The following is a 22,191-nucleotide window of genomic DNA, read 5'->3' as shown; positions in this document are numbered from 1 at the left end:
TTCGTAGGCCAAGAACTCACTCTCTAAGGTGCCCACAGAGCCTTTTAGCAGGCTCACATGGGACCTAACCACAGGAGCAGATGCACACCGATTCTTTGTGTTCTTTTCCCAGATAGTGTAGCTCAGTGCCTAGCTGCCGCTGTTGGTCTACAGTAGGGCCTTGTCACACACTATTGGGGTTCAGGACATCCTGAGGCACTTGATACAGGGACTCTAACGACTACCCAGAACATCATATCCTCGGAAACTGGGGTTCTGACAACCTGCTCCTAGGCTTCGGCCAAGTTCCTAAGGTGGGAAGCCTTGCCTGGGAGTCAGGGTAAGTCACTCAGTGAGCCAGGGAATACCTGCTTTTCACCCTTGTCTTAGGATTTGCATTGACCAAGGTAACTCTTCTAAGGACAACATTTAATTGGGGCTGGCTTACAGGTTCAGAGGTTCAGTCCATTATCAAGACGGGAACATGGCAGCATCCAGGCAGGCATGGTGCAGGAGGAGCTGAGAGTTCTACATCTTCATCCAAAGGCTCTAGGAGCAGACTGGCTCCTATGTGGTTAGGAGGAGGGTCTCTTTGACCACGCCCACATCAACACACCTACTCCAACAAGGCCACACCTCCAGATAGTGCCACTCCCTGGGCTGGGCATATTCAAACCACAGCAACCCTCCTTTTAGCTCACTGGCATCTTGTGCCATGCAACGCATTGGTGTCATGTGTAGGAAGCCTGTGGATGTTGCTAATGTCCAAAAGGGGCCCCAGGTGTATCCCATCGGAAGTGAGTCTGAGTGAGACTCGTGCTCTGGCAGAAGGACGTGTGTGACCCTGCCTCCTGATTCCTCGACTCTCTCACCCTCTCCCTTTGCTCAGTTCTTCTCTGCCCAAGCTAAAGATGTTGGCTCAGAGGTTAAGAGCACTTGTGGTTCTTGCAAAGGACCCGGGTTCGATTCCCAGCACCCATATGGAGGCTCACCCCTTCCTTGGCCACCAGGCACACATGTGGTGCATAGACATACATGCAGGCCGAACTGTCCTAGATACAAAATAATAAAAAGATGCTGCAGATGTAGTAGGTCTAAGGCACAGTTTGGATAGCCAGCTCCGCCTACTTGAGGGTTTGTACTGGAGCCTGGAGAGGAATGCAGGGATCGTGGGGTCTCTAAGGAGTGAACAAATATCTCTGTTTAGAGTAAAAAGGAGAAGAGGAGGAAGAGGCAGGGCAGCATTTCTTCCTCAGAGGCACCTTCCTCTGGCCTCTGGAGTCTGGACATGCCTTCAAGCCCTGGATCCCACGACTCAGCCTTGCCCCAGAACCAAGCCCAGCAGGATGGTGCGGCCAGCCAGCCTGGGCATTCCCTGGACCCAGAGAATGTGCCAATGGAGAAAGATGGCTCTGTGCATGCCGAGGGCAGTGACAGCCCTCAGCAGGGTCAGGTTGCAGAAGGCACAGATGCTCAGAGCAACCTTGTTCCCAGTAACCACACAGAAGTGAAGGACCTCAATATCTCTAAGCCATCAGTGGACAAGGGCCTGGGCCTAGAAGGGGGCCCAGCCCTTTCAGCCTTCGGAGGCCTCCCTAAGATGACTGATGCTTCCCAGAAGGCCCCATTACCTGAGTCTAAGGGGGAGACATGTGGACAAGAGGAGAAAGTGCTGGTGAGTGTGAAACAGGCAGGAGGTGAGCTGCAGGGGATGGGATTGTGGGGTGGGGCATGTTTTATGCTCTCGGCTGTGTCTTTCAGGTCAGATGTATCTACCCTCTCTGGGATTTGCTCCCTGGACAGTGCAGGGCAGGGTTTCCTCTCAGTTACTCCCCTATGGCTGGAGCCTACTGAAGCCAGAGCCAAAGCATTTCATTTCATCACTCTGACTCAAGGCTTGGGTGGTCTCTGTTTCTTCCAGCCAATTGATGCTGCAGGCAATCCGGTGAAGAAAGCTGGGAAAGAAACAAGAGACGATGTTCAGAAACAAAAAACATCACCTGTGAGCACTGCTGCCTCTAAGGATGGAGACCAGGTAGAGGTTTGACTTGCTAAGAGGTGTCTAGCATGCAGGTCTCCTCTTGTGTCTTGTGTCAGTCATGGCTTCCTCAGCCTGTTATCCCTGGATGACAGCCCAGTGTTTATGAAGATGTCATGTGGGAGACAGAGCCTGTCTCCATGGAGCTCCCATGCTAGAGAGAAGTAGGGAAGGTCCTGAGAAGTTCCTGGAAGGGTCCTGGGGGTTATTCTGGTTGGTGTCCTGAGAAGAGGTAGCTCCATCAGCTTGGGTGGCTGGGGAGGTAGTGTGGGAGCAGAAACCAGAAGTGAAGTTTGAGCCATAGACACTGGAAAGTGCCCTGACAGGGAGTGGCATGTGCCAATGGAGAAGGATGGCTCTGTGCATGCTGAGGGCAACGGTAGAATGTGTTGGGCCTGTTCTTCAAGATGAGGGATAAGGTTGAAGAGAGAGAGGCTCCTGCATGTCATGGTTGGTAGACCAGAAGGCTCTGACAGGTCCTGAGCAAGGACATGCCCCCGGTGCTATGAGACACATCTTGTTTTAAGCACTGGGACTGAATTGCTTGTTCCAGGAAGCTGAACTCAAGGGCAGGTTGGCCACCCCTGTCAGGAAGAGTAGTGAAAGTGGGAACGCCCAGCCAGAAGATCAGAAGAAGCCAGGAGAGAACAGAAATTATGCAGCAGCCACGAAAAACAAGAACCAGCAGTCTGCTGCACCAGAGGCTCCAGGGTAGGATGTGGGCCCTTGCCATGTGCCGTGTTGTGGCTCTGCCAGCTTCCTCAGCTTCGGTGCAGCTCCTGTCAGTGCCCTCCTGAGACACGAGCCCCAAGTCCTCCCTTCCTGAACCCTAGGCCTCATAGTCAATGTGATCCTAAGGAACTGTCCCGGATGAAGTCACACTGCTATTCTAGCCCATCCCACTCCCACTATCCGGAGCATGCTGGGGCCAGGTCGTGCCTCCTTTCATGTGGGGAGGTGCAGTGGCCTGCTGGGTCCAGGTGTCTGAATCTGAATGGCTGGCACATGCACTTAGGTGTTTTGACACACAGCAGAAACATAAGGATGCTGTGTGTGCACAAGTGTGTGTGCATGCCTGTATGCATGTACATATAAGTGTGTGCACCTAATGTGTGTTTCCTTCTTGCTCTTCCCAGTGCACTTAACCCATGGGATAAAGTCACTGTGCACTTCCACGCTATTGTTTCCCATCACTTTGGATTCAATCCAAACGAGCACAGAGTGTGTGTCAGAGGGGGAGACGGACTCGGGCAGAAAGGCTGGACTGATGCTTGCAAGATGTACTACACCCAGTGAGTATCCAAGGGCTTGGAGCTGTCACTGTCCCTCACAGGGCGTCTGTCAGTAGTCATTTGACAAAGGTTGTGTGCACCCTTCCCTTCCATCCCTTCCTTTGCTTTCTTTGCTTTTTTCTTTTGTTTTGGCTTATTTATTTGAAATAAGGTCTCATTCTTTTGCCCTGGTTAGCCTGGAACTCACAATAATCCTCCCGCCTCATCAGCCTCCTGAGTTTGAGATTATAGGTATGCACCATCAAGATTGGCAGAAAATGTTTCTGTTTCAATTTTTTGAGACAGTGTTTTTCTGTGTGGCAGTCCTGGAATTCAATCTGTAGACCAGGCTGGCCTCAGACTCACAGAGATCCGCCTGCATCTGCCTCATGAATGCTGAGATTAGAGGTGTGAGCCACCACTGCCCGGTTTGAAAATGAGTGTTCCAGATTCCTTTTCCAGCATGCATTTGTTTCTGGGTTCTGGCTGGAAATGCCCTGTTCTAAAAATACTAAAGCCTTGGGGCTGGGCTTTCCTGTCGTGTCCTCTGGTGAATGGCTATATTATGTTCCTCCACAGAGACCTGGATGACCTCGGTTCTCTCATCGAGGGCAAAATGGACATTCCCAGACAGAACCTGGACAAACCCATCCCTTATAAGTATGTCATTCACCGTGGTGGCAGTGGCAAGGATACCGTGGAATATGAGTTCATCTATGAACTGCCACAGAAGAAAGGAGAACATGTGAACCGTTGTCTGCAGGTTGCCTCTGCTCTCTTGGGCAGAGGAGGTAAGCTGTTGAGAGCCCTAAGTGGTTCGGCTCCCTGGCTTCTTGGGGAGCAGACATCAGGGTTTGGGTCCTCTGCTTGGCCCTGGCCCTGCCTCTGTCTCTTTGAGGGGTAAAGTTGCCTTTGGAAGCTGGTTTGACTTAACCCCCACTGTGTGAGGAAAGCAGGGAAAGTGCTTATTAAGGAGCCAGATAGGAGGAGCTCTGTTGAGCTCTGGCTGGGAAAGAGTGCCCGGGGTGGAGAGGGCAGGAGGGGCAGTGGTCTAGCTCTTCCCAAACTGTCATAAGATGGCTGTGACGGTGATGTTTCAGAGAAGGGCCAAGAGTCTTTTTCATGCTTGTCGTTTGTCATCCCCACATGGTGCTTCTCTGTCTTTATGCCGCTTGCATCTGGCTGGAGATTTCAGAAGGTCCTTCGTTATTCTGATCAGTACCCTCTTCAGCCTTGTGGCCATGTGTCCTCCTTCCACGGGCCACAGAACTGTTGAGGAATTGCCCAGCCGTGTGCCACAATCACATCTTGTCCCTTTTGTCAGAGGCCAGAGTCTTGAGTTATTTTCCTACTTAGTGCAGTTTTTGAGTTGCTGAAGCAACACTTGGGGCAGGGGTGTGTGCCTGTAGGGTGGGGGAGACATGTGGAGTCCCTGCTGAGCCTCTTCACCACCCTGTGGCTTTACTCAGTGTAGCTTTTGTTTTTTCTCAGTACTGAGGACAGAACCCAGAATCTCAGCATTGACATAACTTTAAAAATATTGTTTATTTGTGAGTATGGGTGCATGTGCATATGCATATGTGTGTGTTTACACCACAAGAAGCCAGGCCATGCTTGTGGAGGTCAGAGGACAATTTATTAGGCGTGACAGCCAGAACCTTTATCAACTGAGTTGTCTCCACAGATCCCATAATTAAAACAAAAAAAAGTATTTTTAAAGATTTTATATATTTATTTTATAGTAGTATACCGTAGCTATTTTCAGACACACCAGGAGAGGGCATCAGATCCCATTACAGATGGTTGTGAGCCACCATGTGGTTGCTGGAAATTGAACTCAGGATCTTTGGAAGAGCAGTCAGAGCTCTTAACTGCTGAGCCATCTCTCCAGCCCTCCCATAATTTTATTTTTTAAAGACAAGATTTGACTATGTTACCCAGGCTGGTCTTTAATTTTTTTTTTATTTTTACTTTTTGAAAGTCGGATTAATTTTTTATTTTATGTGTGTGTGAGTGCTTATATATTCTGGGGGAGGGGTGTGTGTGTGTGTGTGTGTGTGTATGTGTGTGTACATTGCCAAAGTCAGCAGAGAGCTAAATCAGACAATGTTGGCAAAGAGAACACAGTATTCCTCAGACACAGCTGCTTGAAGACTTGGGTCTCCTTAAACCTCTCTGGAGCCACTGGCTCAGCCGTGGACTGGCTCTGCCGTGTCCACTTCTGGACAAGGACACAAAACTAAACTTTTCTTTGTCCTTTCATCGGGGCCTCTGAGAAAGTCTTGGGTTGTTCTGGCTCTTCATGTTCATGGATATGTGTATGTGCATCACGTGTGTGCCCAGAAGCCAGAAGAGGGCATCAGATCCCCTAGAACTGGACACATAGGCTGTTGTGAGCCATCACATGGGTGCTGGGAGCCAAACCATAGTCCTCTACTAGAGCAGCCAGCAAAGCGCCCTTAACTACTGAGCCATCATTCAGCCTTTTTTTTGTATTTTTAAAGATTAGCCTAGCTGGGCGGTGGTGGCACACACCTTTAATCCCAGCACTTGGGAGGCAGAGGCAGGTGGATTTCTGAGTTTGAGGCCAGCCTGGTTTACAGAGTGAGTTCCATGACAGCCAGGACTACACAGAGAATCCCTGTCTCGAAAAACCAAATATAAATAAATAAAATAAATAAAAATAAAGATTGACCTTGGCTGTATAGTCAAATACGACTCTGGTTCTCTTCCTGCACCTGTCAATCACTGGGATTGCTCGTGTGCTTCTGTCTTCCATGTTTATATGCTGCAGGGGATCCAGGTCTTTACATGTGCTAAAGCAACCACGTTGCCAGTGAGCTACACCCCAGGGTTCACATTCTGACTTTGGACTGCACAGGTACACAGGCTTGTGCTAGCCGACAGTGAGCTGACCATCTGGGTTTCCTGCCCCTGGCTGTTGTTCTCCTACATTCTACCTGGGAGACCAGGCCTCAGAGATTTGGAGCTCACTCATGTAAAATAAATGAAATATTCTTGTATGTACTAATTAATGCTGGGAATTAAAATGGCCGTAGTTATTCCTTAACCAGCTAGTTCCCCAAATAACCACACAGAGACCTTTTAGTATTAGAGCTGAGGCCTTAGCTGGGCAGACTCTGGGCTAGCTCATCTAAGTTAACCTGACCACCTAGCCCCTCCAAGCTAGATGCTAGCCATACCCTCCAGGCCATAGCTCCTCTGTCTCCCCTTATGTCTCCCAGTGAAAAAGCCCTTCTTCTTTCTTCTTTCCAGAGTTTCTATCTCCGTCCCTGGAAGTCTGGCCACCTCTCTACTTCTCGGTCACAGGCTTTAACTTTTTATCGACCAATTAATTCAGGAAACAAAGTTTACACAACAAAAGCTGGTGTGGTGAGGATTCCCTCTTGGGGCAACCACATCTACTAGTCAGAACTTAGCATTTGAATGCATAGTGGCACCGAGCCAACTCCAACACCCATATGAGCTCCTTCTGTTCCCTCAGACTGGCATCAGTACGATGACATAATCTACATGAAGTCTCCTGGGTGGTTCCAGCAAGCCAAGAACCGCATCACTGATGGCACTAGAAAGGAACTGGTGAGAGGAAAGAAGCAGGCTGCTGTGGTCATGCTGGACCGCATCTTCAGTGTGCTCCAGCCATGGAGTGCCACCAACCTGCAGAGCTTCATGGCTCAGTTCCGGCAGTTCTACTCTGTGGTCGGAGAGCCCAAGATTCACGAGGGCTGTGCAAGAAATTGGTCCAGTCTGCAATATGAGGAGAAAGAGGTACCCACTTACCACTGTTAACAGCAGCTCTGGAGTAGACAGGCAGTGTCCCTTGACCAACTAGAGGCTAGATGACCCCTGGACTGAGTGGGCTAAAGACATATGGAGGGTAAGAGGACCTCATGCCCTCCTCCTCCTCAAAGGGTTCCCCTGTGCACCACCTCCAGGATTTGTCCTGGTCTCTCAGAAAGGGCAGGCTCCTTATTACACCTTACCTACACTGTGGTGTGGCTTTCTCTAGGATACCTCCTCCCCATGTCCCCACCCTGCAGGGCTGGGGACTGAGCTTCTGTGCTGAAGCAGGGGAGAGGTAAATGAGGTGCTCCTTGGCATGCTCTGGTGTCTCGGTCGGTCCCTGACAGAGTTACCCAGCCTCTGAGTTTGCCCTTCATGCTCACACATTTTTCCCTCCTGGGACCAGGTGAGGATGAACCTGTGGGAGCACGTGAAAAAACATATGGTCCTGGAAGGAAAAAGTTGGGAGTCTCTGCCTGCCAACTGCCCTGTGAGGAGTAAGCTGACGTTGGGCCTGAGCATCCTTTTCATGGTGGAACAAGTTGACTTTACTGTATCCAAAAAGGACCTGGACTGTCTGTGCTCTCTCCTCATTCCGAGTGCTGGCTCACCAGAAGCCCTCCATAGCGACCTGGGCCCTGTCCTCAGCATGCCTCAAAAGTATTTCCTGTTTATTTCTTATTGTATGTGTCTGGGTGTTTCACCTGCGTGTATGTTTGCACACCGTGTGTATGCCCGGTGCCCATGGAGGCTGGAAGAAGGTGTTGGATCTCCAGGAAATGGAGTTACAGACAGCTGTGAGGCACCGTGTGGATACTGGGAACTAAATCTGGGTCCTCTGCAAGAGACACAGTGCTCTTAGCTGTTTAGCCTTCTCTCCAGCCCCAGTATCTACTTTTTTGTGATAGAGCCTTACTACGTAGCCCGGGCTGCTCGGACTCATGAGATGTCTGCCCTGGGCTTGCTGAGTGCTGGGCTCTGGCTGTGAGCCAGCACGCCTGCTCATGGAGCTTTGGGTAGTGCGGCAGTCCCAGGTCTGTGTCCCATGTGCCTGGCGGGCTGAGATGTGGGAATCCTCTGAGCCTATGAATTTGAAGCCAGACTGGGCCTCTCAGTAAAGGGGTACACAGCACGAGATGAGCTTTCAGTGCTTGCACACGGAAGCCTCAGGGATGTGTTTCCTCCAGCCCTCCCTGGGCCACCCAGATTAGGAAGCAGATTTGGAGGCAACCTCCATGAGCACAATGACCCTGGCTTGGGCCTTCACAGCAGCATCTGAGGCTGGTGTGATAGGTCTTGAAGTCACATCAGGCGGCCTTCCCTGAGCGGCTGTTGCATGGCTTCCTGTGTTTTAGACATTCCCTCAGCTGTGCAGTGTAGATGGAGAGGGCTCTGGTAGGAATCTGCTCTGGGGATTTGTTGAGGGCTGCTTTAGGAGTGGGGCTGGAATACCCTGTCTTTCTTATGACAGAACCACCTCCTGGTGTGGACCCTGTCCAGCCTTACATGTACAGTGTCCCTTGAGCTCTGCAGGTGGTGGTCACAGACCACTGGACAATCCTCCCCTCACTGGCTCCTTCATTCCCTTCTAGATGGTGTGCATACTTGACAAACCTATGCCATAGGTGCATAGACAAGAGGTGTGACCGCTGGCTGGGTATCTTACCTCTCCTGCACCACTGCATGCAGCAGTCTCCACCCAGAAAGAACTCCAAGAGCCAGCCCGAGGACACCTGGGCAGGCCTTGAAGGCATCCCCTTCTCAGAGTTTCGGGACAAAGCACCTACTGGGTAAGCTGAAGAGTTGCACATCTGACAACAATCCGAGATCCACAGGTTGTGCACTGCAGGCTTCACACTACAGGCTGTGCACTGAGCCTGTCCCCACCTTGAAGGACAGCGGGAACAAGAGTCCTTTAACATCAACATAGTTACGAAGAAAAATTTAACTGTCAGCAGGCCCAGAGCCGGGGCTGTGTGCATTTCAGTGCCAATGACAACACAGGTGTTTCGTGTGCTTTAGGGGTACTGGTGAAACTGGGTGGTGGTGGTGGCACACACCCTCAATCCTGGCACTTGGGAGGCAGAGGGAGGTGGATCCCTGGGTGTGAGGCCACCCCTGTTTTGAAAAACAAACAAACAAACAAAAAGTACTGGCTGCAAGCCAAGCTGCCAATTATTTATTTTATTACAACCTACTATTGTTACCGTCTAGTATTTTGCTGCCTATTAGGTTGGTCATGTGCTCTTGGGGTAGGATGATGCCAGCCTTGACAGGGGTGCCCTAGCTTTGCTGCAGCCATGCCCCTGTTGTCATTAAGGCATTTCTGATTTTTATATAGTAAGGTGCTTTGATAAGCATTGATTCTATTCTCTGCCTAGGTGTGTGTGTGTGTGTGTGTGTGTGTTTTGGGGCTCAGAGGAAAACCATGGTCCTTCCATGTTGGGGTGATGTCTCTGTTTTTCTCTCAGTGTGTATGTCCAGGTGGCCATCCTGACTAAGCCAGTTCAGTCAGTCAACAGGTTCTCCAGGGCGAGCGAGGATTAAAAACAAAAAGACACTTAGACAACACTGTAGCATGACCCCAGCCAGTTCTGAGGTCAAGGCAGATTGATTTTTTTTCCCAATCTGCTTTTATACCACTTTAATTACATGTAAGTAATAAGGTCAGTTCTAGGTTAAGAAACATGAAAGACAATAAACACAAATAGTCAAGGAACAAGCAAGGTAATAAACAAAGTCCCGATATCAAGATTGCTGTTTCTAAGGGCTCATCAGGATGACCAAGATATCTGAGCCTACTTCCCTGTCCTAGCCCAAAGTCATATTCTTGCCTGATATGCCGACTTCTTTGTTCTGCCCCAAAATCAGATTCCTGCCTGGCTTACTTGCCTATTTTGGCCTATTATCAGATTCCTGCCTGAAGCCGACTTGCTTGTCCTGGCTCAATGTCAAATTCTTGCCAAGTGGTCCCCAAAACTTTCCACACCAGCCCACGATTTTCTAGGCGTTCTCCTGTTTGTACATCTCCTCTCTCCACAGGATCCAGCGCTGGGACTACAGATGCCCATGCTATGAGTCTGGCTTTTATAGATATTTGAACTCAGGTCCTCATACCTGCACAGCAAGCATATTCACACCCAAGCCATCTCCCCCAGCTCCTGCCTTGCTGTCTGGGACAAGCTGAGCTGACGGGGAGAAGGCTCTGATGCTGGCCTATGCAGACCCAAAATGGTAGTGTATTCCACACAGGGGTCTCCTTTCTGGCACAAGAAAATCTTACAGAAGTTCCATAGGAAACTTAGATTCAAGGCATCAAATCTATACTTTTTTCTATCTTTTCCCTTCCCCCCTTTTCTCTCTCTCCCTTCCTCGAATTCCTTCCCTTTCCCTCATACTGGAGAGGGAACCACGGGCTTAACATGGTAGGCAGGTGTTCTCCACTGGGCTCTGTCACAGATGCTTATGTACCACAGTGGCAGGTGCATTTCAACATCACGGTGCCCAGCTATGTAACGACACATCAAATAGTCTATTGTTGTGGTTCATTTTTTCCCTCACTCCATGGGGGAGGCACTTCAGGCTGATAGGGCTTCATTCTTCATCCAGTAATGGTTTATACCTCATGCTGGCGGTGGCAGGAAGTATTCAGAGGCTGGGATTCGTCAAACTGTAGTTTGAGGAAAGCCCTCATCCAGCCTACTTCCCGTACGCTGTATGTATCTCATGAGAATAGCTGCACTATTTCTTCTTATTGTGTCCTGTTTGTGTGTGCGTGCATGTGTGTGTGTGTGTGTGTATACAAGTGCACGCATATGCATGTGTTAAGTTCATATATCTTTGTTAAGGTGTAGTGGGAGGTATTAAAAAGAAGAACTGGGACTCTCAGGCTTCCTGGCTCTGCCACCATCCAAGTTCCCACTCTATGCCCAGCACCAGCTAGTCATCTTAGTCTGCTGGCCCAGGGGCCCCGAGATGTTGGGTAGTCCCTGCCTCCATGGGCCGCCAACCTCGTGGTTAGATATCACAATACCCATTAACCCGGTAAAATCAAAACTCTTAAAGCTTATAGTTGACCAATCAGATTTATATATCAGCAAATACTCAAATCCCAAGATGTCTACACAATAATTTCAAGTCCAATAGATAATGGTACAAGCTGCCCACCAAGAATATTACCCCAACCATCCCATCCCTGTATGAAATCATATCTACCTATGGCTATTAAAGCCATGCTGGTTCAGGATCTTCTCCATGCCTGTCTTCTCTCTTGATTTCTTCGTCCTCTCTCCCCTTGAATCCCCTCCTACTCCCCTCTGCAACTCTTAGCTCTGTCTGCCTTTTCCTGTCCAACCGCAGACCTCCTGATGCAAACAGATCGTGCAAACAGGGAAATTCCTGCCACAGTAAGGATATGGCAGTGTGGGTACAATTTGAATTTTTTGAAAAGCCTGTGACACTAAGTAGAACACTAACTTAGAAGAAAATGTATTTTTACAAAACTCTCCCCCGACCTGTTAGAAAGCACCCTCACTGCCGCCAGCTGCTGGAACAGCTGTCTTGCATTTGGATCCATATTTTCAGCTTCCAATGTCCTTACGTTACTGAGTATAGGTTATTTGATAGAACACAAGTTAAGACCTCAAGTGACCCTGAGCACAGTCAACTGTTAACTCCACTTAGCCTGGTCAGGGATGGGTGTAGCTCAGAGAGTGACAAACAGCGCCTGTACTCTGTCTGGGAGGTGGCCAGCGAGCACAGTGGTAACTTTATGATCAGGCTTGGAGCAAGTCCCATGTCCCCTGCCATGATGCCCAGGGCACAGTCTGCTTCCACCAGAGGAGAAGGCTGCTGTCTTTCCCAGCACCTTAGGGAAAACAGTGGTGTGTTGTGCTGTGGGACGTCATGGTGAACCTTGGCCTCTGTGGTGGTGCTGCTTGTGGGGTCTTGGGTAAAAATGTGTACAGGGGTGAGGACCATGAGCAGCCTATAGTATGTGGTGACAATGGCCATCCAGTGGTGGTCGTGTGGGGCTAAGAGCCAAGACAGCTCTTGGATCAGAGCCTGCTGCAGGCTGGTTACAGTGACAGGGATGAACCATTTGGGTCTCAGTTTCTGCCAAGTGAATCCACACAAAGCTGGACGCTCTGTCCAGTTCTGCCACTGATTCGGTACAGGATGAAGGAGCGAACCCGTCATGGTCTAGAGGGAATGGTCCAGTAGTTAGCTTACTCCTTGACTTTTGTTTCCCATGAAGCATTGCAACCCTTAAAATCAGAGCCTCCTGCTCTGTCTTCCTTTGTGTGAGTCCCGACTGCTGCCATCTCACCATGTCTTGGGTTGTCTTTCCTCAGGAGCCAGGCTCTCCAGTTCATGCAGAATAAGATGGCCCTGCTGCATGTGGATGAGTACCTCTTCCGCTCCTGGTTCAGCTTGGTCCCCCTTGAAAGCTTAAGTTCCTACATGGAGAACTCTGCAGAATACCTGAGTCACGTGCCCACTCGGGTCCTGGACTGTTTTCAAGGGATTTCATACCGCCTTCAAGGACTCGGGAGGATCTCACACCAAAATATGAAGGTGTGTTGTGGGGACAGGTTGGCAAGTGCTGGCTTAGTAAGAACAGGTTAACTGCTACAAGGCTGGGAGCACTCAGTGGTCGAGTGCTCACTTCATGAGTAAAAGCCTGGGTCTCATCCTCTGCACCACAAGCCAAAAGAAAGAAAGAGAAGTAAGTGGGTGTGGGGGGCTGGGCGAACAAACAAACACACAAATGCATGCATGTATGTATGAGAAAGGGACGGGTAGACTTAGTCAGACGTAATGACATTGGTTTAGCTAGGTGTGATGAGGTTTCCTATGGGCAAAGATGATGGTTCATTTGCCACACAAGCATGAGGATTTGAATGACTGGAACCACACTGAAACCCAGGACACTGCGGCCTGCACTTTTGCAGTGGGCAATCCTTGTTTACTAGCCAGTCTCACTTAGCTGCTGATTTCCAAGCCAATGAGACACTGTCTCAGAATCAAATGGATGGCTTCTGAGTAAACAGTCTACTACACACACACACACACACATGTCGGCATGCTCAGAAAGCAGTGTGATTTTGTATTGTGACTTTACTAATGTGAGGCAGAAGAGTATCTGTTTTGAATCAGTGCTCTGGGTGTACAGAAGCCTTTTCTTGGCTCAGTCTCCACAAATGCAGCCATGTTGAGATGACACCCTCCCTTCTCTTCACTGTTTTAGGATGTCAAGAAGGTCTTTAAAATGCTGATACAACATATGGAAATGTATCAGGACAGGTAAGTGGGGAGGCCAAGGGCAGCCTTGTCTTCCACACAGCTCTGGGAAGAATGGTGGCTGCCCCTGCTGGCCACAACTTCCTGCAGACATGCTGCCTCACCAGGGAGACTGCAAACCAACACCACGCTTTCCACGCTGTGAAGCAATGGGTATCCAGCTCTGGATGCTGAAGGTTTGCCCCTGCTCCATTTGCCATGTGTCACTGTACTTATCCGAGTCTGGGCTTCCATCAGGAGGCAAATCAGATGGAAAAGTCAAATGTGATTGTATTACTTACAGTTCCCCTGGCTCTGATGAGGAGCCTAGCAAAGGCAGCTGGAGGAAGGGTGTGTTCTCCCTCACTGTTGGAGGGCTCCAGTCTGCACTTCTGGGGAAGCCCTGGCAGAGGAGCAGGAAGCAGGGCTTGCATTGCATCCGTAGAAGTCAGATCTTTTTTTGCTTCAACTTCAGTCTGCAGCTGGCATAAGTTGGAGTCACAGAGAGTTGTCCTGCTGGGACCCAGACTTTGGGTCCTCTTACAGCACAGCAAGTGCTCTTGACAATGAGCCCTTTCTCTAGTTCCTGTCCCATTTTCCTTTTGCAAACTGTGGATTGAACCCCACATGTCAGGCATGCTGAGCAGTTGAACCCCTGCTTGCCCCATGTACAACACACAGTAAACATGAACCTGCAGATGTAGGGAGGGCCAGGAGACATCCCACACAGAGGACCTGCTCTTTTTTGTTGTTGTTGTTGTTTTAATTTAACCTTTTTCTCCCACCCACACCTGCCCCCTTCTCATTTCTCAACTATTTTAATGATTTCTCTGACTTTTTTGGGTAGAATCTTTGGGGAGAGCCTGCCACAGATATACTTGACTGAGTGTTTGACCCTCCATGAAACTGTCTGTAAGATCACAGCTGACCAACAGTTCTACGAGATTCCTGCCCTGTCTGCCGAGCTCATCTGTGAAATGCTTACACTCAGCTCTTCAGAGGTGAGTGGGACCTTGTTGTCTCACACTGTATTGGAGGTGTGGGCTTCTGGTAACCTCAATTTGAAAGGGAATCCGGGCTGATTCAGCCATGAGGGAGTTGGCTGAGGCCCTGTTCCAGCTAGCTCTCTCTGGGATGAAGGCAGCACTGGTGCTTGGGTTGGAGGGAGAGAGGGAGTTTATGGTAGTCTGGGTTGGTAGACAGAACTTCCGATGCCCAAGGGCAAGCTACAGAGCAGGACTGCACCCTCAGCTTGGTACTTCTTTCCCACTGTTGACCGGAAACACTGGGGACCATCCTAGCCCTGAGCAGTTTCACTCCGTGTTTTCCCCTTGGGAAATTTATATTTAACTTAAAGGGAGGAGCAAAGTTGGTGTCCCTTGCAGCTGTCCAGTGTAGCTGCACCTTCACCAGCTTGCAGCTCTCTGGCCCCTCGTCCTCTGTGCTTTAGGGAGCGAGCTGCATTACATGTCTGCCACTTCAGATCTCTGTACCTCTCTGAACTTGATCCTTCTTGTCACCTCCGGCCACCTTGTGCAGTTGAGACAATGTTCTCTCATGGTTGTGTCACTCGCCCGATTGAGTCTATCCGCCTCCATTTGAAAATGCTAGAGGGCCTTTTCACTGACTCTTTCTTCACACACAACTCTGAATTTATCAGTGGGAGATAATTAAATGTATATTTTAATGTTATTCCTTATAGTTTTTCTTTTCAGAATTTATACTGTGTGTGTATGCATGTGCATTTACATGTGTGTCTGTGTGTGTGTGCGCACACACATATTCATGACAGAACGATAGAGACAGACAGAGAAACAGAGACCACACCATGGCATGGATCTAGAAGTCAGGACTACTTGTAAGAGTCAGTTTTCTCCTTCCATCACATGGGTTCTGGGGATCAAACTCAGGTCATCAGGATTGAAGGTGAGTATAGATTTTGTAATCCCTCTCTCCTGTGTCTGCAGCATACTGATGAGGGGCAGGCTGCAAAACCTTATGAAGAGCTGGTGACAACCACCTTCCAGGACGCCCTGGACACCACAAGAAAGTGGCTGCGCAACGTGTTTACAAGCCGCATGTTCTCCTGCAGCTCAGTCACCGTCCGACTTACCTATCCTAATGAGATGGCGGTAAGCCTTCCTGGGAGCTGAGAAACTGCCAAAGGCTTATATACTGTGGACACAAGGGACTGGGGACTGTCACAACTGACCCAAGAGCTGTGATCATGGCCTGAACTCTAGCCAGGGATTTCTTTCTGTAAAGAAGGGACTTTGACAATGCGTGGCCAGACTCGAAGTGTTGCCAGGCCTGGCTGGGCCCGGGGCCCCTTGCTGTGAGGTGATGGGGATCCAGTGTCAGGAATGCTGCTTAAAGCTGGGGATGTGGGAGGTGACCTTGGAGCTGTAAGCTAGGTGTGTGACATTGAAATGGACAGCGGAGGGAAGGAAGGAAGCTCTTCTGAGGGGAACCAGTCAGATGTACCTGCAGAAAGGCTGGGAGGCTACAGTCCTGCAGATGGGTTTGGGTTTGGGCAGTGTGGTTGACAGTTGCTGGGTTCATCACCTGCAAGTGTTCCAGAATCACATGGTGCTTGCAGTTAACATGACAGTCACAAGTATGAAAGGCTCATCCTGAGATGGCAAAAGAAAACTGAAAGAAAAGGTAGGGACCCCTACACAAAAGCCTGGAGTTTAGGTTTTAGTTTTTCAGTCCTGACTCTTATGCAAGATGTGACCAAGGATAGGAATCAGGTGGAGCCCTGTAGCTATCCTGGCTATCTCGGCAACACTATGTAAGGTAAAAGTTTCTCTGCATTTTGAAAAGAATACAACGAAGGCTTTCTGATATCTAATTCTGCATCCCTGCATAAGTGGGGTGAGCTCATCTGTACTTGAAATCTATATATAGTAGACAAAATTAGATTTTACTTTTGGGGTTTTTGTTTCTTTATTCTGTTAGTGACAAGTCTTTTGTTTGTTTAATATTTTTTGTTTATTTTTAAATCCTGTCCTGGAATTTGCTATGTAGCCCAGGTTGACCTTGAACTCACAGAGATCCTCCTGCCTCTGCTTCTCCAGCGCTGGGACTAAAGGTGTGTGCTGTTATGCTCAGTGGTTTGCACTCTTTTATGGAAGAATAGTGACTTAAGACACAGCAGAAGCCAGCTCTGTAACCAGTTGTAAAGAGCCATTCAGCAGAATTCAGCAGGAACGCTGAAGGCAGGAACCAGGTCATCAGGCCAGAAACTTGCTACAGATGACATTTTAGTCCCAGGAGGAAAGAACACTAATGGGAGGATTGGCACACAAATTCTGCAGAGACTGACCTGACCATTAGCCATGAAAACACAATGTTTCTAAGAGCTACTTAGAGCAGGCTGGGGGCAGCAGCACCCTGAGCTGTTTGGTCAGGAAGCTGTGGGCAGGGTGCACAGCTGACCACTGAGAACATCCAGGTACAATTTCATGTGGTTCATTCCAGTTATGTTTCTTCCAAAGAAATTGTAATCACTATCTCTGATCCCACTTTAGTCGGAGGAAGCATTTCTATTTAATGCACTTTTGCTTGCCTGAACCTTTTTAGGATAAGCATTAGGGGGAGACCCTTCCTAAACAAAGAGCAATGACACACTGGGAGGGTGGTGGTGGCCTGAACTGACACTCACTGACAGTTCACCAGTGACGGTGAGGAGCTGAGAGTCCTGTTGTTCTTGAGACCTGATGCCCTTTATGCTGCTGTCACAGAATGCACCTTCCTTTCCTCTCAAGACAGGGTGTCCCTGTGGTGTCCAGATTAGCCTTGAACTCCTGGACTTCAGCGCTCTCCCTGCTTCCATTTCCTGAGTACCTAGGACCAAGATCAGCAGCACTGTACCTGGCTGTCAGTTTGCTTTACTTTCCTACCTTGTGGATGTCCCTCTTTAATTTTGCAGGTATGGCGAAGGCTAGTGGAGATTGACTTCCCAGAGAAGTATGGCTGGAAGGTGTCCCTACTGGCAGACATGGAAGGGAGGCTCAAGCAGGTACCTGAGGTCGGGGCACTCTTCCTGGGAAGGAAGGACTGTAGAGGAGGCCAGCCACCTAATGTACATGACAGGTGTGAGTGGTGCACTTGAGTGTCAAGGCTGATGGTGGTGAGGCAGGGGGTCAGCTATTACTTTAGATGTGTGTTTCTGATTGGCCACTGTCTTTTGACCTCAGAAGAATGTCAAAGTTTTTGAGGGATGCCCTTAGAAGACTAGGGACAGGGTTTTGTCATAATGGGGAGCCTAGTGCTATACAGGGAAGTCCTCTTGCAGACACTACACCGGACAGTTAATAGAAACAGCAACAATGGAGGGACACACACACACACATGCACACACACACCTGTTCTTCAGTGTGAATGTAGGCTCTGACATGGAAAGTCAGTTTTTATATGTCATGTATGTTTTATCCAAAGGTTAGGAAAATGGCTTATATTCCAAAATTTACCTGTTTTTACAAGCTCCAGTGCTGGAAGGTTCTTTTTGCACAGAGTGGGACAAAGGGCTCTTCAAGTTTTGTGGTTTTGAGATGGTTTCATTCTATTCCAGGCTGGCTTCAAGCTCCCAGCAATTCTTCCTGCTGTGGCCTCTCAAGAGCTGGGACCACAGGCACAAGCCTTGCTACAGACACTTTTTTCTTTTTGTTCCTTGGATAGCTTGTGAACACACTTAGTGTGTGTGCACACAGAGGCACTGAGGACGCTGGGTGTTCCTGGGGTGTGGTAGTGGGGTCCCCACAGTCCTCACTCCTCCCTCTTTGTCTGCAGGAACCTCCCCGTTTGCAGATCTCCTTCTTCTGCAGCAGTCATGATGGTGGACTCCGTGACAGTGTGGCGAGGAGCTTTGAGAAGTGCGTCATCGAGGCTGTCAGCTCTGCCTGCCAGGTCACTAGCCTTTCCAGCATGGGTTCACAGGGTTTCTGATATGAGCTGCTAAAGCCTGTTTGTTCTTAGACCCTACAGCGTTGGCTCACCCTCCTTTGTGCCCAGAGCCAAACCTATGCTGAGATCCAGTATTCTCATCCAACTGCTTGAGAAATAGCATGATTTCCTGTTTTCTGGGCTGTTAGGTGTCACTCAAAACCACAGCTGCTAGGCCAGGCATGGTGGCAAGTGCCTTTCATCATAGTATTTGGGAGAAAGAAGCAGGTGGGTCCCTGAGATCAAGTCCAGCCTTGTCTATGTAGCCAGGGTCAGGCTAGTCAGGGCTCCAAGGTGAGACTTTGAATCTCAAAACAACAACGACCACAAAGCTTCGCAGCTGCTTGCACAGACCTTGCTCCAGCATCTCCCTGGCTGAGCATCAGTTACACCCCTGTGAGCCTCGCTGCTAGGTTGCATTACGTTCTGTTAATTCTTCTGCAAGTGACAGAGAGAGAGACAAGGGCCATGTTTGTGAGCAGCACGCTCACCGCACTGCCCTGTCACTTCTGTAGTTTTAGCTCTACTGAGGCCCTTCATCATCTACTTGAATTCTGTCCAGGGTCAGGGTATGAGGTAAAGGGCCAGTTAGTGTGGAGATCTAGCTTCCCAGAATCATTTGTCAGAGAGATTGTGCTATGCCAACTGACTGGCCCGAGCACCTTGTCAAAACTCTGCACGCTGGCCATGTGTGAGAAGAGAGCTCCAAGAAATGTTATGCTTTCTACTTAACAATTGTGTGTGCCTCTGTGTGTGTGTTTGTATGTGTGTGTTTGTACACATGTGCACATGCGCACACATGCCAGCCATGGCACACATACATGGAGGTCAGAAGATATCTTTTGGTGGCTAGTTCTCTTCTACCCCAATGTCCGACCCAAGGTATGTTGTTAGGTTTGATGGCAGGCACTTTCACCCACTAAGCCGTCTCTCTGGCCTGCACTTTCTTCTTTCTCTTCTGTATTGTGTGTGTGAGTAGTGCTGAGCATTGAACTGGGGCTTTACACATAGTAGAGAAGCATTTAGTACACATAGTAGGGAAGCATTTAGTACACATAGTAGGGAAGCATTTAGTACACATTGGAGGGAATCATTTAGCCATTGTTTTATACCCCAGTGAACAGTTTTCCTTTTGAGGCTCTTTCTACTCAAATCTACTTTTGGTGAAAGCCAGGTAGCTTCCACCAGACTGCGCACTTTCACTGTCAGGAAGGACTTCCTATGTGTATTCACCACCACAAATGAAAATCCACCACAGACCCTGAACTGGAAAGGCTTTCTGTCCTCAGAACTAGGAAGACAGCTGGCTTTATATCCCCTTCTGTAACTAGCCCATCACCTGTAGTCAGTACTCCAAGGATAACTTATAATTATTTTTAAGATAAGGTCTCAGGTAGACTGGGCTCGGCAGTGCATTTTCTGTATAGCCTTGGCTGGCCTACAACTGCACTTCCCAAATGCTAGTATTACTGGTGTGTACCACTGTAGCAACCTGTTCTGGTCAGTCAGCAGGGTCTCCAGCACAGGAGTGAGGATGCATGCTTCCTATTCCCGCTGTGTCTTTCACTGTATCCCGCTTACTGGAGCTCCAATGTTCAGGCGCCACTTTGTAGCCGCCAGAGCTGCCTCACGTTCTGGGGACCACTTTGTAACAGCCTGTTCTGCTGCTCCTGTCCGCGGGTCAGGGCCTAGCAAGAGAGAGAGTGGGGGCGGAGACTCGAAGAATGGAGACAAGACAGAGAGTCTGATCAAGTCTCTCCAAGTCTCTTTTATTGGAAGGAAATCCTGGGTATTTATACCCTTTACCACATGCCTCGTGGACAAGCACAGCTGAAGGCACTACGTCATGTGCCTTGCAGTATGGATGTCACATGTGCCTAGCTAGCAGTGAGGAGACCACGTGTGCCTTGCAGCTGGCGGCACTAAACAGCCAAACAAGATATGTTAGAAAAACAAGATGTTTATCAGAGTGTGCTCAGTTGTTGCGGGCTGTTGAAAACAAGTCTCTTGTCAGGGTATATGGCTCGAGATGGCTGTAAAGATGATAGCCGCTTTTGGCTAGGAGTCGGCTCCCAACATACCACCATACCCAGTTTTCATGTTTTTCTTATTTCAAAAACAAACTAATAAGATATTACTACGTATTCTTTTTGACTCATTTTTTTAATAGTCTCAGACCAGTGTCCTTGAGGGCATCTCCTGTCAAGATTTGCGGAAATTTGGTACCCTCTTGTCTGCTGTGATAACTAAGTCATGGCCTGTGCACAACGGGGAGGCCGTGTTTGATGTGGATGAGATCTTCAAATATCTGCTCAAGTGTCCAGATGTGAGGCATCTCTTCAAACTGTGTGGTATGTTCTGATGTCTGTGGGGAACTTGTCGAGGGTGGTGTCCTCCTGACCTTGACATTCAGCTGCCATGTGCTGATAAGGAAGGGTGTAGGGACCTGGACAGGCATGGGCATCAGGAAGAATGGAGGGGCCTGGACAGGCATGGACATCCTTCCAAAGGAAGAGGACTAAAGGCACGATTCACTGAGTCCTGCTGCACACCAGCCGCCATGCTGACACACTGTCCTATATGGCCTCCCCGACAGTCCTTCTTTGGGCCTCAGTTTCCAGATGAAGGGATATGAAGTACAGAGTACAGACGGCCGACTGCTCTGCACACTGAGCTGCAGTTAAGCTGGGGAATGGTTAAGTAACTCCTGTAGTAGCACGTGGAGCCCCACACCTACATAAGAGGCTGGCCATGGCACTCATGCACCTACAGTAGCCCCAGTGCTATAAGGAAGGAGGCAGAGGCTCCCTGAGACTTGCCAGCCATGGGTCAAGCTTCAGGTTCACTGCAGACTCTGGTGGCTATTTATGGACTGCCTATGCATGCATGCACATTTAACACATGCACATCCACACACATGTACACAGTAAACAAACCCAGGTGGCCTTCAGAACACTGACTTCGAGAGCGGTGCTGAATCACCAACAGAACAGGAAGTCCCTCCTGATCCTCCCAGGATACACAGATTCCAAGTGTTATTTATGCCTTCCCCTGAAGTCTCTTTGTGCGTCTTGTGTGGGCTGCTCTGTTTAGATCTTGTAGCAGTAATGTGCTGGGTTTGGTACTAAAAGCCCAGGTCAGGTTATAGTTCTCAATTTTGTCAGATCTTGGACAGCTCAAACAGAGCCCCTCATGGCTTGTGAGGTGTGAGGTAAAATGATGACTGCTGAGGGGGGTGCTGCAGTCACCTGCAGCCCCAGACAAACTGGATCCACCTGAAAGGGGGGCTGGAAATGAAAAAGGACAGAGAGATGAGAGATGCATGAAGCCAAGACAAAGTTTTCTGATCAAGGCTCAAAGTTTAATATTCAGCACTTGTATCTATAGGGAAAGCCCACTCGAACCCATCCTTTGTTTCAGCTACAAAGCAGGCTCATTGGGCAGTCTCTTCTTCTAAGTTCGTGTTGGAAGTTGCAAGTGTAAACAAAGCAGATGATCTTACCTAGGTGTTAAGGTCCTGTGTGACAGACAAGGTCTGTTCAGACTGTGCACAGCTTGGGGGGGGGGGGCCAGGGTGCCATGTTATGCATTTGCTGTTAGCTTGAGAGTATCACGTGTGTGCTTTCAATTAATAGGTTTTCTAGAAAAAAAAATCATCAGAAAACTTAGTTCCCACATAGCTTCCCCAGCACCCATGTGCTGCTGTTCACATCTGGAATGTATGGTGTGTCTTTTGAGCTGGGCACACTTTTGTCAAGTTCATAGGGTACTCTGGGCTTTAACAGGTACATGATAGCATGTTTGGTGCATTGCAGTGTCACATACAATAAACTCATTGTTCCAAGGATCTGTGACCTTCCTCTCTATTCT

At 49.1% G+C, this 22,191-nt stretch overlaps 1 protein-coding gene across 1 annotated transcript in view; it reads left to right on the top strand.

The window, feature by feature from the left end:
• The window catches only part of Rnf213 (ring finger protein 213), a gene marked incomplete at both ends in the record, with an annotated part of 40,103 nt that overhangs the window by 1,602 nt on the left and 16,310 nt on the right, over positions 1-22,191 (top strand). The window contains 15 exons of the mRNA XM_028784453.1: positions 1,187-1,654; positions 1,901-2,014; positions 2,571-2,728; positions 3,154-3,309; positions 3,868-4,079; positions 6,794-7,077; positions 7,499-7,752; positions 8,685-8,882; positions 12,447-12,669; positions 13,343-13,398; positions 14,222-14,375; positions 15,342-15,506; positions 17,309-17,398; positions 18,169-18,285; positions 20,492-20,672. Coding sequence (XP_028640286.1) covers positions 1,187-1,654; positions 1,901-2,014; positions 2,571-2,728; positions 3,154-3,309; positions 3,868-4,079; positions 6,794-7,077; positions 7,499-7,752; positions 8,685-8,882; positions 12,447-12,669; positions 13,343-13,398; positions 14,222-14,375; positions 15,342-15,506; positions 17,309-17,398; positions 18,169-18,285; positions 20,492-20,672 — 2,830 coding nt within the window. The remainder of the gene's footprint in view (positions 1-1,186; positions 1,655-1,900; positions 2,015-2,570; positions 2,729-3,153; positions 3,310-3,867; positions 4,080-6,793; positions 7,078-7,498; positions 7,753-8,684; positions 8,883-12,446; positions 12,670-13,342; positions 13,399-14,221; positions 14,376-15,341; positions 15,507-17,308; positions 17,399-18,168; positions 18,286-20,491; positions 20,673-22,191) is intronic.

The sequence above is a fragment of the Grammomys surdaster genome, unplaced genomic scaffold (genome assembly GCF_004785775.1).
Source record: "Grammomys surdaster isolate TR1022 unplaced genomic scaffold, NIH_TR_1.0 123267, whole genome shotgun sequence".
Classification (NCBI taxonomy): domain Eukaryota; kingdom Metazoa; phylum Chordata; class Mammalia; order Rodentia; family Muridae; genus Grammomys; species Grammomys surdaster.
Note: the sequence above shows the minus strand (reverse complement) of the source record. Positions and strands in the feature narration are given on the sequence as shown.